Source organism: Arvicanthis niloticus, chromosome 5, assembly GCF_011762505.2.
Source record: "Arvicanthis niloticus isolate mArvNil1 chromosome 5, mArvNil1.pat.X, whole genome shotgun sequence".
Classification (NCBI taxonomy): domain Eukaryota; kingdom Metazoa; phylum Chordata; class Mammalia; order Rodentia; family Muridae; genus Arvicanthis; species Arvicanthis niloticus.
In genome coordinates, this window is record NC_047662.1 from 16520275 (window position 1) to 16535561 (window position 15287).

Below are 15287 nucleotides of genomic sequence, written 5' to 3' on the forward strand. Positions count from 1 at the left end.
TTTTGTTTGTTTGCTTGCTTGCTTGATTTGGAGGAGGGTATCCAGCAGGGTCTGGCCCTGAGCTCATGTTTATAGACACTGAAGTAGGCCAGAGTGGGCTGCAGCTATGGTGGGATGCCTGCTCACATACACAAGGGTCTGGGTTTAGGGGAGCAAGAGGAGAGAAAAGAGAATAAGGGAAAGAGAGAAAGATAGAGAGGGAGGAGGAAGGGAAGAGGGAGGGAAGAGGGAAGGAGAGAGGGAAGAGGGAGGGAGAAAGGAAGGAAAAGGGAGGGAAGGAGGGAGGAAAGGAGGGAGGAAGAGGGAGGGAGGAAGGGAACTTGGTAAACTTAAGGACATTCTCAGTTGGGACATGGTGTGGGTAGGTTGCCCTTTTGTATGCCTTGTTGACTGCGCCTCTGTGGGTTTCATGAATCACCCAGGTGTGTGACAAAACCTTCCCTGGGGAGATGCAACACAAGTCTATTCACCCCAGATAGGGAGCCCACAATAGACCGAAGTACAGATACCTCCAAAGTTCAACTTGCTGAACCAACTGGACTTACCTACAGGAATAGGGTGAGGGGTTACTTACAAGAGCAGAAAGGACAAAAAAAAAAAAAAACAAAAAAAAAAACAAAAAAAAAACAAAAAACAGCTGTATCACCATGGCCCACGCCAGGATGGGTGACATCTCACAAAGATGGGAACCTGGAGCACACTGCACAGCCTGCAGGCAGCTCACAGTTTGGAGAGTGTCCTTTCCAGGTGGCTTGGTTGTAGACATCTTTCAGGCAGCTGAGTCTTTACTCTAGCTCAGCTTCCTTCATCTTAGACTCTGAGCTTTTACTGTTTACCCTGGCAGGGAGGGGTCCAGTGAACCTAATCAGTTTCAGGGACTTCCTGAAGCCATTTTGGGTTATCTCTAGATGGAGTTTGTGGAGTATATGAGTAAGTGGCTTGGGCCAGGACTGTGGAAAGAGGAAGAAGGGGAAAGAGAGCAGGGGTGATCTGTCAATCAGTAAAGTGCTGATCTCCAGAGCCCACAGAAATAGGCACGGTGCCACTCACTTGTAATCCCAGTGCTGGGTAGATGGAGACAGATGGATCCTTGGGGCTCACTGGCCAGATAGCCTAGCCTAATTGGCAAGCTCCCGGCTAGTGAGAGACTCTGCCTCGAAGGAACAAGGTGGATGGTGTCTGAGGAATGATGCCTGAAGTTGACCCAGTCTGGCTTCCATACACATGTATCTGTACACACACACACAGATACAGACAGGTACACACAGACACACAGACACACACACACACGAAGAGGAGGAGGAGATGGAGGGAGGAGGAAGAGGGAGGAGGAGGAGGGAGAGACAACCAGTAGGATGAAAGGAGGGACCAAGAGCAAAGTCAGAAGATACAGTAGAATGAGGAGCACTCTGTAAACTGTAGATCTCTCTAATGTCACAGCAATGCCAGAGGGAGGAAGACGAGCACTGTGTGCATCAGTCAGGAAGCTTTCTCTTGGCAGTGATAAAACCTCCAGAGTAGCTCCACTTTCAGGGCAGGCTGACCTGAGAACTCAGGTGCCATGACAGGTTTGTTTGTTTGTTTGTTGAAACAGGGTTTCCCCTTGTAGCCCTTGCTGTCCTGGAACATTAGACCAAGCTGGTTCAAACTCAGATCTCTGCCTGCCTCTGCCTCCCCAGTGCTGCGGTTAAAGGCGTGCACTGCCATGCCCAGCCAAAAGTACCTATAGTTAGAATGGTTTTTTTTGTTGTTGTTGTTTTTTCCTGTTTTTTCAAGACAGGGTTTCTCGGTGTTATCCTGGCTATCTTAGAACTTGCTCTGTAGACCAGGTAACTCAATGAGATCCGCTTGCCCATACCTCCCAAGTGCTGGGATTAAAGGTGTGTGCCACCACACCCCGTACACCACATGCCACGCTCATGGTGGCGCTGCTTGCTTTCTGTTACCTGGCAGATTGGTCTTTTCTACCCACTGGGGAACAGATTTGGCAATTCATTTTTTAAAAAATAATTTCAGAGGCTATTTTTTTTTTGTTACATTTAAACCTTTAATCTTTCAGGATAACCTTTTTTTTTTTAAGATTGATTTATTTTATGTATGTGAGTACACTGTGGCTATCTTTAGACACACCAGAAGAGGGCAGTGCATCCCATTATAGATGGCTGTGGGCCACCATGTGGTTGCTGGGAATTGAACTCAGGACCTCTGGAAGAGCAGTCAGCGCTCTTAACCACCGAGCCATCTCCCCAGCCCCTCTGCTCTTCACTCTTACTGCCATTACATCCATACTTTAGCTCTCATTCCAAACCCAAGCTCTTTGGGCAGATCCTTGTTTCTCAGTGGATGCGCAGAGCTGTTACCACTGAGCCGAAGGGTCCTTTTATCTGCTTGGGATGGAAACCTCAAGTAGACAAGGAGGGATAGACTTTTATCTTGATAGTTCTGGGCCCTCTAGTGCCCAAAGCATGTGGTGTAGACTGGCTGACACACAGACTTAGTGCTCCAAATCTGAAGAACTAGGTACTTACGGTTACGGTTCTAGGTTGGGGTTAGGTACCCCAACCTAGAAGTTAGAGACGGAGAGTGTCGGGTGCTCACATGGAAGGCGTATGGCTCTGGGCTTTGATTGCCAGTGGCCTAGCTAGTACTGAGCAGCTAGTGACTGCCTTGGCTTGTGACAGCAGCCACTGTAATGAGCTGTCATCAATGACAGCTGGCACCATGGCTCCCAAGCCTTGGCTGTCCACCATTGGTCTTTAAGGCTTGTCAACCCCCTAGAACTCTGATGCCCGAGGCAGGCAGAGTTCCATCCCTGGCTTGCCACAGGCGTCTACTCTCGGAAACTTGTTTGGTTTGGTTTTGGTTTCCAAGACAGGGTTTCTCTGTGTCACCCTTGGCTGTCCTGGAACTCCCTCTGTAGACCAGGCTGGCCTCAAACTCACAGAGATCAGCCTGTCTCTGAATCCCACACCCAGCGTCTCTCTGAAACTCTTTAGCCACGAGATTATATATATATAATATATATATATATATATATATATATATATATATATCCGCTACTATCAGGGCGGCCACTGTTTTTGTTGTCTCTTCTTTGCATTCATCCATTGCCTGCTCACCATGCTTTACCCACTACATCAAGAGTCTCTACCCACCATAAAGACTGCAAGTAGGAAAAAAAAAAAAAAAAAAAAAACCCAAGACTTTCATTGGCAGAGCCATGAGCAAGTGGCTATTTCATGGGTGTGGCATGCAAATTGAAACACACCAACCACGGCCACTTCAGGTTTTATGAAGATCAATCTCAGCCCTCCCATCTGTCAATCACAAGCCTTCCTGAGTCACTAAGGGAGTGTCCCTCTTTTGGACGTGAGCCTCTGAAAGGTCCAGATCAGCCAGAGGTTAAGCAGCCGGAGTTACTGGATGGGGGTCAAGTGGCAGGCATATCCAACCTTTTCACACTACCAACGAATGCTGTCATCTATGTAACAAAACACATGAAAAGCTCTGTCTTTGACTGTCTTTGTCTCTGCCTCTCTCTGTCTCTCTGTCTCTCTCTCTCTCTGTCTCTCTCTCTCTCTGTGTATGTCTCTCTCTCTCTGTATGTCTCTCTCTCTTTCTTTCTGTCTACCTCTGCCTCCCAAGTGCTGGCATTATAGGCATGTGCCACTACTGCTCTGAAAAAAAAAAAACCTCTTGTTTTTAAAGATTTATTTTTATTGTATGTATGTGTCTGTCTGTCTGTGTGTCTACATGTTTGTATGTGGATATGAACACATGACTGCAAGTGCCCGAAGAGGCCAGAAGGCATCAGAGCCCCTGGACCTGGAGTTCCAGGATGAGGGAACTGCCTGGCATGTGTGCTGGGAGCCGAGCTATGGTTGTCTGCAAGGTTAGCACATAGCTAACTGAGCCGTTGCTTTTGTGTTTGGCTGCCATCATAGCTGTCCTTGGGGTGGAGGCTGGATATGTCTGAAAGTTCACTGAGGCATGGTTTTCCTGGAGTAAAGGTTTCTAGCTGTGGCTGGAATGCTACTAGAAGCAAGAGTCACCTTCAATAGGTGTGGTTAGGCCTGGCTCTGCAGCTCCAGGGCAGGTCTCTCTGAAGGGTGACTTGCTCAAGACTGCCAGGAAGAAGGGAAGACCTGCTGAATGGTGGGTATGCATTCACAGAAAAACATCAAAACAGACTTCTAGGGCTGGAGAGATGGCTCAGTGGTTAAGAGCACTCACTGGCTGCTGCTCTTCCAGAGGTCCTGGGTTCAAGTCCCAGCAACCACATGGTAGCTCACAACCATCTGTAATGGGATCTGATGTCTTCTTCTGGCACATAGGTCATATGTGTATATATAGGTCATATACATAAAATAAATAAATAAATCTTAAAACCAAAAAAACAAACAAAAAAAACAAAACAAAACAAACAAACAAACAAACAAAAAACAAAAACCAGGCTTCCAGAAGATTAACATTTCAATACAAAACTAACAATCTCAGGGGTTTAAAAAAAAAAAAAAAGCGTGTAGCATGTAGCCTAGTGTCACATGCCTTTAATACGAGTACTCAGGAGGCAGGGGCAGGCAGATCTCTGAGCGTGAAGCCAGTCTGGTCTACAGAATAAATTGCTGGATAGCCAGGGCTACACAGAGAAACCATGTCGAGAAAACAATAACAACAAAAATGTTTGTGTGAGTTGTGCGTATGGATGTTTGTTTATACATGTGTTCAGGTACATGTGGAGGCCTGAGACAGATAGCACGAGTCCTCCTTCATCCCTGTCCCCCTTAATAATTGGGGGCAAAGTCTCTCAATTGAACCCAGAGCTCACCACATTCTAGTCTAGCTAGCTAGCTTGCTGTGTAGATCCTATCTGCCTTCTGAGTGGGTTGAATCGTAATGTAAACATCTGTATTTTCCAGTGGTCTCAGGTGATCCTCATGAAAGGGTCATTTTTGACCCCCAAAGGGGTCACAAGCCACAGGTTGAGAACGGCTGACTTAAAAGATAGAGCATTTTTCTTCTTTATTATGTGATCTGGGGACAGTACTGTCCCTGTCCCCTCTCCATCCACCATTTAAGGGAGAAGCTACTTTGCTGGATGGAGATAAAGCCTAGGAGAAATGGCGGACCTAAATTCAATTCCCAGCACCCATGGAAAAAAGCCAGGCACAGTGGTGCATGTCTGAAATCCTAGTGCTGAGGACACAGAGGCAGGTGGATCCCTGGAGGTCACTAACCAGCCTGGGTAGCCTACTGAGCTCCAGGGTCAGTGAAAGACCCTGCTTCAAAAAGTAAGGTAGGACCAGGTGTGGTGGGATGTTGAAGCAGATTTGTGAGTTACCGGCAAGCTATGGGAGTCTAACTCAAGAGGTGGGTGGAGGTGGGGGAACCAGTGGACTTTGGCTTAGACCTATCTAATAAAAAGCTTCAGGAGAGAGGTTTCAAGAGAAACTCTCCAGTGAGTGGGCTAGGATGTGCCTGGGATCCCAGCTACTTGGGAAACCAAAGCAGGAACTTAAATTTGGCTCTAGAAGTTTAAGAGTAACCTGGGCAGCATAACAAAGCTGGCAAGAGGGGAGGGGAAAGGAAGGAAAGAGGGCGAGGGGATTGGTACTGTTCCTTTTCACTTAGATGGCTATACCAAAATGGCACAGGCCTGGGTAACATGGACAACACACACTGATAGTCAAAGAAATATGGAATCTCTGGAATCCAAGCTGAACACATCAGCAGATTTAGTCCTCGGTGAGGGTCAGCTTCCAGTCTTGGCCACCTCCTCTTGATGTCCCGGGAACAGCAGGAGAGAGCACTCTCTGGTGTCCTCTAAAAGCACCATTCGGGGCTACCTTCCATTATCCCATCACTGGAGGATGGTGACCTCATCTAAATCTAGTCTTTACTCCATGGCAACACTGGTTAGGGCTTCAACAGGGAAACAGAGCCATCACACAGTCAGGCCGTGTATGTAGCCAAGAACTTGACGTTGTGGAACCCGGTCACTCTCCCACCACCACAACACCACCAAGCTTGTCCTCACAACATTCCCATTTGAGTTAAATAACAGAAAGATGCGTTTGAGCCAAGAAACACCAGGGAGAAAGTTAAAGCTTCACAGGCAGACAGAGAGGTCGGGAGAAGGAAGATGGAGGTTTGGAGAGAGAAGGTCAGGGAAGGCTTCTGACATGGTTGAGTAGGGGGGAGCCATGAATCTGGTACCTAAGGACAGAAAGACAACACATTGGGGTAAGGACATTAATTGGCTTTGGTTTGGGCTCTAGCAATAGACTCATGTATTAATAGTGTGTTCATAAGCTGGAGAGATGATGATCAATTAAGAGCGTGCACCACTCTTGTGGAGGAATCCATTCCCAGCACCCATATCAGGTAGCTCACGAAGACCTGTAGCTCTAGCCCCTGGGGATCCAATGCCTCTCACCAAACGTGTGCACATACCCCTGAGGGCACTGACACACATATGCACATAGCCATATACATACACATACTTTTAAGAAATTAAAATCCTAGAATACATCAAACCCTGGGTTTGAACCACACGCATCTACTCACCCCAGATAGGATGCCTATAACAAACCCAAGTTACAAATACCACCAAAGTCTAACTTGGTGAAACAATGCATTTATTGGGATTACTTACAGGAATATAGGGAAAGGGTCACTTACAGGAGCAGAAATGACTCAAAGGCAGCTGCATCACCAAGATCCATCCTAGCATGGATGACAGCTCACAAACTGGGAATCTGGCGCACACTGCAACAGCCTGCAGGCAGCTCAACAGGCTGGAGAGTGTCCTTTCCAGGTGCCTCAGTTGGTCTAAACCAAGAGGTTCCATTTGTCTGAAATTTGTCTGAAAATGATTCTGAGCATTCTTTGCTCTTTACTCTCAGGGAGGGAGGGACCTAGTGAATCTGGTCAGTTTCAGGGACTTCCTGAAGCTATTCTGAGTTGTTTACTTGCTGTCTTAAGGAGCTTCCCAGGAGTGCTGGAATAGTTCAGCCTGGGAGGAAATGGCAGCACTACAGAGGTAGAAGCAAGAGGGGATGAGGTTCTAGGTCACCCTCAGCTATGTATCTGGTTTTGAGGCTAGTCTCGGCTACAACAGACCTCGGCTCAAAAAAAAAAGGAAGGAAGGAAGGAAGGGAGGGAGAGAGAGAGAAAGAGAGAGAGAGAGAGAGAGAGAGAGAGAGAGAGAGAGAGAGAGAGAAGGAAAGAGAGAAATAGTATGTAGTGTGCAGAGCAGAGGTGGCTGAAGCAGAGACAAGGGCAAAGCCAGGCTGGGTGTTGTGAGATGCTTGTCCCTCAGGCTTTCATCCCTATAATGAAATACTCAAAGTTGTTGACTTTAAAATAACAGTCTGTGTGTTGTGTAATTTCTGGGCCAGGGCTGCACACACAACACCAAAGCTCCCCCACAATGCATAGCAGCAAGAGAAACCGTTGGTTCCCCATAATTCCTAGTGAGGACACTCCTCTACTGATAGTGTAAAACCCAAATGAAAAGGACCTCACCAATCCGTGGAGAACTGCAGACGCACCCCAAATCACTCACGAGAAACACAACTTGATGCAAATTGCAAGAGGTTTACTGGCTAGCCAGGGCTGTCTTTCCTTCAAGCCCGCGCAGGGGCAGCGGAATTCAGCAGCAGAACAAAAGAAGTTTACAGCTTTTAAGGGGGCATCTACAAACCAGGTGGGGGTGGAGTTAGGGAAGAGGGAAGGCTGAGAGTGGAGTTAGGGAAGGGGGAAGGAGGGAGAACAGGTCACTAGGTCATGGATACATTTGATCTCAAATTCCTAAGATGCATGGTGTGTCACTTTATAATTGGCTATTTCGAAGTAGTTTCACACTATATATCATGAGCTCCAGTTCAAGGGGGTCAGGCTTATCTCAAACTTTTAGCATCCTGGCACCAACTGTCTCAGGGCTGTTAGTTCAAAGCCCGGCCAAGCTAATCTCGGGCCCATAGCATCCTGACACCATGAATCTTAAGATTTGTTTAGTTAGGGCCATCTGTTCAAATGGTCAGCTAATTTCCTGGGACTGAGGCAACACAGTGTTTGACTTACAGGTTTTTATGTCTTTGCTTTAAAAGTAGGGTTCAGGGGATCAACTTATGATTTTTCTATCTTTCAATAGGTCTAAGGACATCCCCACCACACAAGGTCCCACCTCTTAGAGGGACACAGCACCTCCTAAAAGTGCCACCCTGGGGACCACTCAGACTTGTGGGGAACATTCAGTGTCTAACCCATAGCAGCCAAGCCCAAAGCAATAGACAACAGAAAAATTAAACAAAAAGATGAAGTTACTCCAAGTTTGATTTTGTTCTTTTTTTGAGAGAGGGTCTCATAGAGCCCAGGCTAGCTCCAACTCACTATGTAGCTGAGGCTGGCCTTGAACTCCTGATCCTCTTGCCTCCCTCTGTCAAGTTCTGAGGTTACAGGTGTCCACTACCATATCTGTCTCTTTCTCCTGATTTCTAAGAAGATCAGATGAGAATTGAATTTTGATTTGGTGACATGGAACTTCCCCGTTTAGGGTGACTTTATCTGAGGTTCCGTACTTGCTATGGGCATTTAAGAACAAAAAGACTGGGTTTCTATACTAAATGTTCGAAGCCCGTGGGACAAAAGAGATGGACAGAAACTCAGTTTGTTCTATGATGCTGCCTTAGAGAGATGGGGTCCTGCTAGGCCCATCCCTCCACTCAACTTCACGTATTCAGATGTTGTCTGTAGTTTAAACAAAGCACTTCTGAGCTTCCAGCACAGACCCCACAGTTGTCCTGAGAAAGGAGTCTTCTCTAACTGTGGCAGTTTGCTTTAACAGCCCCCTCAACCGTGGAACTCAAGCTTGGTGTGACTCCTGTGTAGCTGGAAGGTGTCAGGCCTGAGTCAGGGGCAGGGACAGGTGGGGTGCATGAGGTCTGTGAAGGCTGGGAAGGCATCAGGCTAGAGAAGTATCTCTTCTTTCTTTTAAAAAAAAAATGGTTTTGTGTGTGTGTGTGTGTGTGTGTTTGTAAACAAGCCACAGTGGGCATTGGGGTCAAAGAACAGCTTTCAGAGTCTGTTTTCCTTTCCACCATGAGTTCCAGGGAGCACAATCATCAGGCCTGTTAGAACAAGTGCTTTTAGCGTCTGAAACATCTTACCAGCCCAAGAGGTGCTTTAAGGAAATCATTTTAGGATAGGATGAGGAACCTGGGTAAGAACCAAGTCTGTTAAGGCCATCTTCTCAGGAGGTTGAAGCAGGAGACTGGCACATCTAAGACCATGTTGGTCTACAGCAGGAGTTTAGTGTTGACCTGAGCCAAGACTCTCTCTTAAAATTAAAAACAAGCCAAAAAGGAGGGGCTGGAGAGCTGGCTCAGAGGTTAAGAGCATTGCCTGCTCTTCCAGGGGTCCTGAGTTCAATTCCCAGCAACCACATGGTGGCTCACAACCATCTGTAATGGGATCTGATGCCCTCTTCTGGTGTGTCTGAAGATAGCTATAGTGTACTCACATACATTAAATAAATAAGTAAATCTTTAAAAAAAAAAAAAAAAAAAAAAAAAAAAAAAGACAACCACAAAACCCACAAAGGGCCTAAGGGTGGTAGCTCAGTGGCAAAGCACTTGCCTGGCATTCAATGTACTGAGTTCAATCCCCATGAACCCCTCAAATCCCCTCCACCCATCAAAGGGACCTGTCTTGAGAGACAGGATAAAGAAACAAAGGGGCACAAAACAAAAGGAGGGTAACCAACAAGGTTTTTAACAAAAAGGGTGTGTCCTGACTCAAACCAGGTTAACAAGCACACCAGGGCAAGTGCTTTGTGTAAACAAACTTTTTATTTGGGAGGAAAGGTTAAAAGATTTGCACAACAGTTTTATAGTGTGTGTGTGTGTGTGTGTGTGTGTGTAATATTGGCCCTTGGTGAGCTAACTTCCTTTGATAGAAAAAAAAAAAAAACCCAAAACATTTTCTTAGGCAAGAGAGACTTGTTCCTTTCTTCATCCAGCCATGGATAACTCCCATTTTCTGTGACAACCCCCAGTGTCCTATCAAGTACCAAATGTTGACAGTTGTTCTCAGAGTTGCCTTGTCCTGAGCATTTCAGGTTGTGGATCTGGCTGTCTTCCTCGGCCTCTTCATGACTGCAGTGTATGTGCTCTTGTAACTACCCCATGGAAGGAACTGGAGAATATCCGGGCCTTGGGGGCAGCTGCCTAAGCGCAGATACGTCTCTCATTCTGTACAAAGGTCCTCTAACGGTCCCTTCCAGTCCCTTCCAGAGCATGGAAATATGGCCATCCTCAGGGCAGAACAGAAGGTCTACACAGAGAAGAACCCTGATTGGCCAGTTTGAGTGAAATGCTCATCTGTAGGCCAAACAGTAGGGAGTCCATTGTAAGAAAAGATGGTAGCTTCTGTCTCAGTCACCTTCTGGGAATGAGGTGGCCCTTTATAAAACAGAGGAAGAGCCTAGGGAAGTGGTTCAGTCCATGAAGTACTTGCTGTAAACCTGAGTTCAGCTCTCTCTGAGTTCAGTTCATAAAAAGAGCTGACATAGCATAACAGGAGAACCTGTTATCTCAGATCAGGGCAGGCAAAGACAGGACAGCAGGATCCCTGGGGCTTGTAGGCCATCCGGAGTAGATGAACTGATAAGGTCCAGGTCTGGTGAGAGACCCTGTCTTCAAAAATAACAATAATTAGGCTGGAGAGATGGCTCAGTGGTTAAGAGCACTGACTGCTCTTCCAGAGTCCTGAGTTCAATTCCCAGCAACCACATGGTGGCTCACAACCATCTGTAATGGGATCCGATGATGCCCTCTTCTGGTGTGTGTGAAGACAGTGACAGTGTACTCATATACATAAAATAGTAAGTAAACCGTTTTTTAAAATAACAATAATCAATCAGTCAATAAAGGTCAAGGCTGGAGAGATGGCTCAGCAGTTAAGAGCACTGGCTGCTGTTAGAGAGGACCTGACTTTGGTCTCCAGCTTCCATGTCAGGAGGTTCACAGCCACCTATAGCTCCAGCTCACCGGGGACCAAACGCCTTGTTCTGACCTCCACAGCAACTGCATTCACATGTGCACAGACACCCCACACATGTGTATGCATAGTTCCAGATTAAATAAGGCAGGAAGTGATCAAGGAAGACTCCAACACCAGCCTCTAAACATGTGTGCACATGGATACACATACATACATGCACATATACAAACTTGCTCAGACACAGTAACAAAATAAAAAAAGAAGAAACATAACGTCAGAGCAGTTGGTGCCCACTGCATTTTACAGTGGTGCCCACTGTACACACCAGCTCTTCCTCTTGACGTAGGAACCTGTCACCATTTAACAGTGCAGGGCCAGTCCTAGCCTGGCCGTGAAACATGCTGGCCCTCCTCCCAGCTGACATATGGCTATGGCATCCTGCCAACGGTCTAGTGACAGCCGTCAGTTCTGGACCATGGATCTGCGTGGTCTCAAAAGCTGTAAGCAACACAATAAATGCATTCACTCCCAGTATGCTAATACAGATCATGAAGGGACAGGAAACTCCAAGAGGACATGCCAACTCTGGCATCAGCCGTATGTTCCGTGACTTCTCTTTTTTTTTTTTTTTTTTTTTGTTTTTGTTTTTGTTTTTGTTTGTTTGTTTGTTTGTTTTTTGAGACAGGGTTTCTCTGTGTAGCCCTGGCTGTCCTGGAACTCACTCTGTAGTTCAGGCTGGCCTTGAACTCAGAAATCCACCTGCCTCTGCCTCCCAAGTGCTGGGATTAAAGGCGTGCGCCACCACCGCCCGGCCCGTGACTTCTCTTATACTTTCCAGATCCAATACGCACTCACTTAAGGGACAAAATACCACAGAATCACTATGAACGCTCAGACTTGGACACAGGGAGTGTGACAGACAAGAACTGAGCTGACATGACAGATGACTCAGTCACTTCAGGAAGATGGCTGCCTAACTCTCTCTTCTCTGGCAGACCAGGAGTCAGGCTGCGGTCCAGGCCTATGGGGCTGCCCTGCTCTGGTCCACAAGGCTGGAGATAAAAACCCTGTCCAGGTGTCCCACCATCCCCAGAGTGGTGCCCTCATACACAGGTTCAAACTGGCACAATGTGTCGTTCGGGACACATCTTTTAAGGGTAGATCTCTGTGAGTCTGAGGCCAGCTTGGTTTACATAGCAAGGTCCAGGGCAGCTAGGGGCTACCTCATGAGACCTGTCTCAATGAAACAAAAAAGTCACATCTCAGGCCCTAGGAAGGCAAAGAGGATATGGAGGGCAAGCAGTGAGTTTCTAGAACTGTGGCTGTAAGCTGTTCATTGTACTTATTGCTTCCATTCACGCTCATTGGTTTAAACTGCATCGATGGGCTAGGAAGACGGCACAAGGTCCTGAGTTCAAATCCCAAGTAGCCATACACGTACAAAGCTGGACACATCACATTTGCTTGTAATCCCAGTGCTGTTGGGGAGATGAGGGGCTCCTTGGAGCTTGCTGGCTGTTGGTCTAGCCCTGGGTTCACTCTCCCAAGGGAATAAAGCAGAGAATGACCCAGCAAACATTCTTTATTCTCCTTTGGCCTCCCCAAGTGCACACAGGCATACACATGTCTCACAAGCACAAGCCAACAAAACTGTAGTACTACAGAATGCTGCAAGGGACGCTGGAAACATCTGGTGTCCAGCTAAACTCAAGTGGGAAGCAATTTGCAGCCTCTGTCACCAGGCCCCCTATAAGGACCTGTGCACATTCCACTTCCCATACACAAAGCATCCACCTACCACCTGGCTAGGGGAAGCCTCCGAGGGCAGAGTCCCACTGCCCCACGGCTCCCTTCTCCTCTGGTCCAGATATAGCTCTGCTGATTCAGTGGTCTGTGAACTGAATACTTCTCCACCCCCACTTCCCATCCATCCTCACACCATACAGTGTGGGGTTATAGATGGTGAGAATAACAGAATCTCCCACTAGCTAAAATGAGGGAACACGTAGTCACCAACCATGGCAGCTCATGAACCCTAAGATGGAAAGTGAGAGGTTTCCGTTCCTGGCATATTCCTTTTCTGTTATCTGATGGAGTCTCCAGCTTAGCTATCTAGGAACCTCTTCCTTGGTCCTGTCATCATTGGTGACACATTTGCTAAGAGTGTTGGACCCCTGGAGGGATGGCTCAGAGGTCAAGAGCACTGGCTGCTCTCATAGGAGACCCTGGTTCAGTTCCCAGCACTCATGCACTCATGTGGTGATTCACAACCATCTGTAGCTCCAGTTCCAGGAGATCCAGCACTCCCTTCTAGCCGCTGTTGGCACCAGGCACACATGCAGTTGTTCGTACATACACGTAGGTAAAATGTCCATACACATAAAATACAAATAAATAAAACGTAGAAGACTAAAAACTTTCAGACGGCAGTGAAGGCCCCTCTCCATCATTTCCTTCCTTCAGATACAGACTTGAGGCTGCTTCTGTGTGGTCTTTCCCTCTGCAGCACCGGGCAAGCATTCTGCATCCTCACACCAGGCAAGCACTGTGCCACAGCCAGCTCTCTGTTCTCTTATCCGGCTTCAGCTTCTCCCTTCACCCAGTCCTGGACCTAGGGATGATGAGGCTGCTCCCCCGCCCAGTTACAATATCTTCTGCTTCCAGGTTTAGGAACCAGGATGAAGCATTAGGGAAACAAAGACCTGAGCATTCTTGGAAAATCCACTCCACAGTGGGCCCCAGTGCCCTCCCGTGCTTCTGGACACATTGCCCTGTCCTTTCGCAATGTGTCCAGAATTGCTATGACTTTGTTCATAGCAATGGGCCCCTCCCTGGCCTGGGTTGTGGGAGTGTTCTCCTTAGGGGTCCATCACTGTGATAAAGCATAGCCTAAAGCAACGTGGGAAGGAAAGGGCCCGCGTTGCCCATAGTTTCACATCAGAGTCTGTCAGAGCAGGAACCCAAGGCAGGATCCTGGAGGCAGGAATTGGAGAAGACACCATGGAGGGATGCTGCTTACAGGTTTGCTTGCTCCTCATGTCTTACTCAGCCTGCTTTCTTAAAGTACTCAGGACCCACAACTCAGAGGTGGCACCACCCACGAGGAGCTTAGGCTCTTCCATATCAGTCATCAGTCAAGAAAATGGCCCCACAGACAAGAAAATCACACACACACGCACACACACACACTCACATATTCTCAAGTGAAGTTTCCTCTTCCCAGATGTCTCTATCATTAGTCAAGATATATAAAAGAGGCACACGGAACCCCTTACAACATCCTCATCAGAAATGGTTCTGCTGTCCATACCGCTGATCTCTTCTCTCCCCTCAGGGTGCAACATTGAAAACGCCTGCTACCCACTGGGGGTGTGTGCCGAGCGGACTGCCATCCAGAAAGCCATCTCCGAAGGGTACAAGGATTTCAGGGCCATTGCCATCTCCAGGTGAGTGGGATGGGCCAGTTACAGCAGAATTCCTCATTCCTCCAGCTAACGTCACACACACACACACACACACACACACACACACACACCTCATTCTTTCCTTCACCAGACACATGACTACTATACATGTTCTTCCTGGCAGACACAGGGCCAGGGATAAGAAATACACGTCTGAGGGTGTGGACATGGCTCAGTTGGTAGAGTGCTTGCCTACACTATGCAAAGACACTGGGTTTGATCCCCAGCCTTGCATAAAACCGGACATAGTTTCACACTCCCATAATCTCAGCACTCAGAAGACAAAGGATCAGAAATTCAAGGTCTGCCTGGGCTAAATAGTGAGACCTTGTCTCAAAAAGAGCAACTGTTTTTGAGGGAACTGGAGCAGTGTGGCTCAGTGGGCAGAGCACTTGAGTTCTGACCCTGAGCAAACTAGGCAAAAGACAATCATGGAGGTTTGTTCCCTAAGATTCCAGCACGCTGGCAGTGTTGAGAGGCAGATCCTCGGAGCTGGCTGCCCAGCCAGCCTCGTCCAAAGAGCATACTCCAGGTTCAGTGAGAGAACACCTTTCAAAAACAGAAGGTGTGGGCTGGAGAGATGGCTCAGCGCTTAAGAGTTCTGGCTGCTCTTCCTGAGAACCTGAGGTCGAGTCCCAGCATTGACATGGCGGTTCACAGTCTGTAACTCCAGTTCCACAGCATCTAACACCCGCTTTTGGTCTCTGCAGGCATCAGACGTGCACATGGTACACAGACATACATGTAGGCAAAATACTCCTACACATAAAATAAAACGACTGAAAATGTATATAGGTCAGAGAGTGACTGAGGAAAATG

The 15287-nt window shown here is 47.5% G+C and overlaps 1 protein-coding gene across 1 annotated transcript in view; it reads left to right on the plus strand.

Annotated features, from left to right (window-relative positions):
- Cda (cytidine deaminase) overlaps positions 1-15287 on the plus strand; it is a 31254-nt gene that overhangs the window by 875 nt on the left and 15092 nt on the right. The window contains exon 2 of the mRNA XM_034503218.2: positions 14339-14450. Within this exon, the coding sequence (XP_034359109.1) occupies positions 14339-14450 (112 nt within the window). The remainder of the gene's footprint in view (positions 1-14338; positions 14451-15287) is intronic.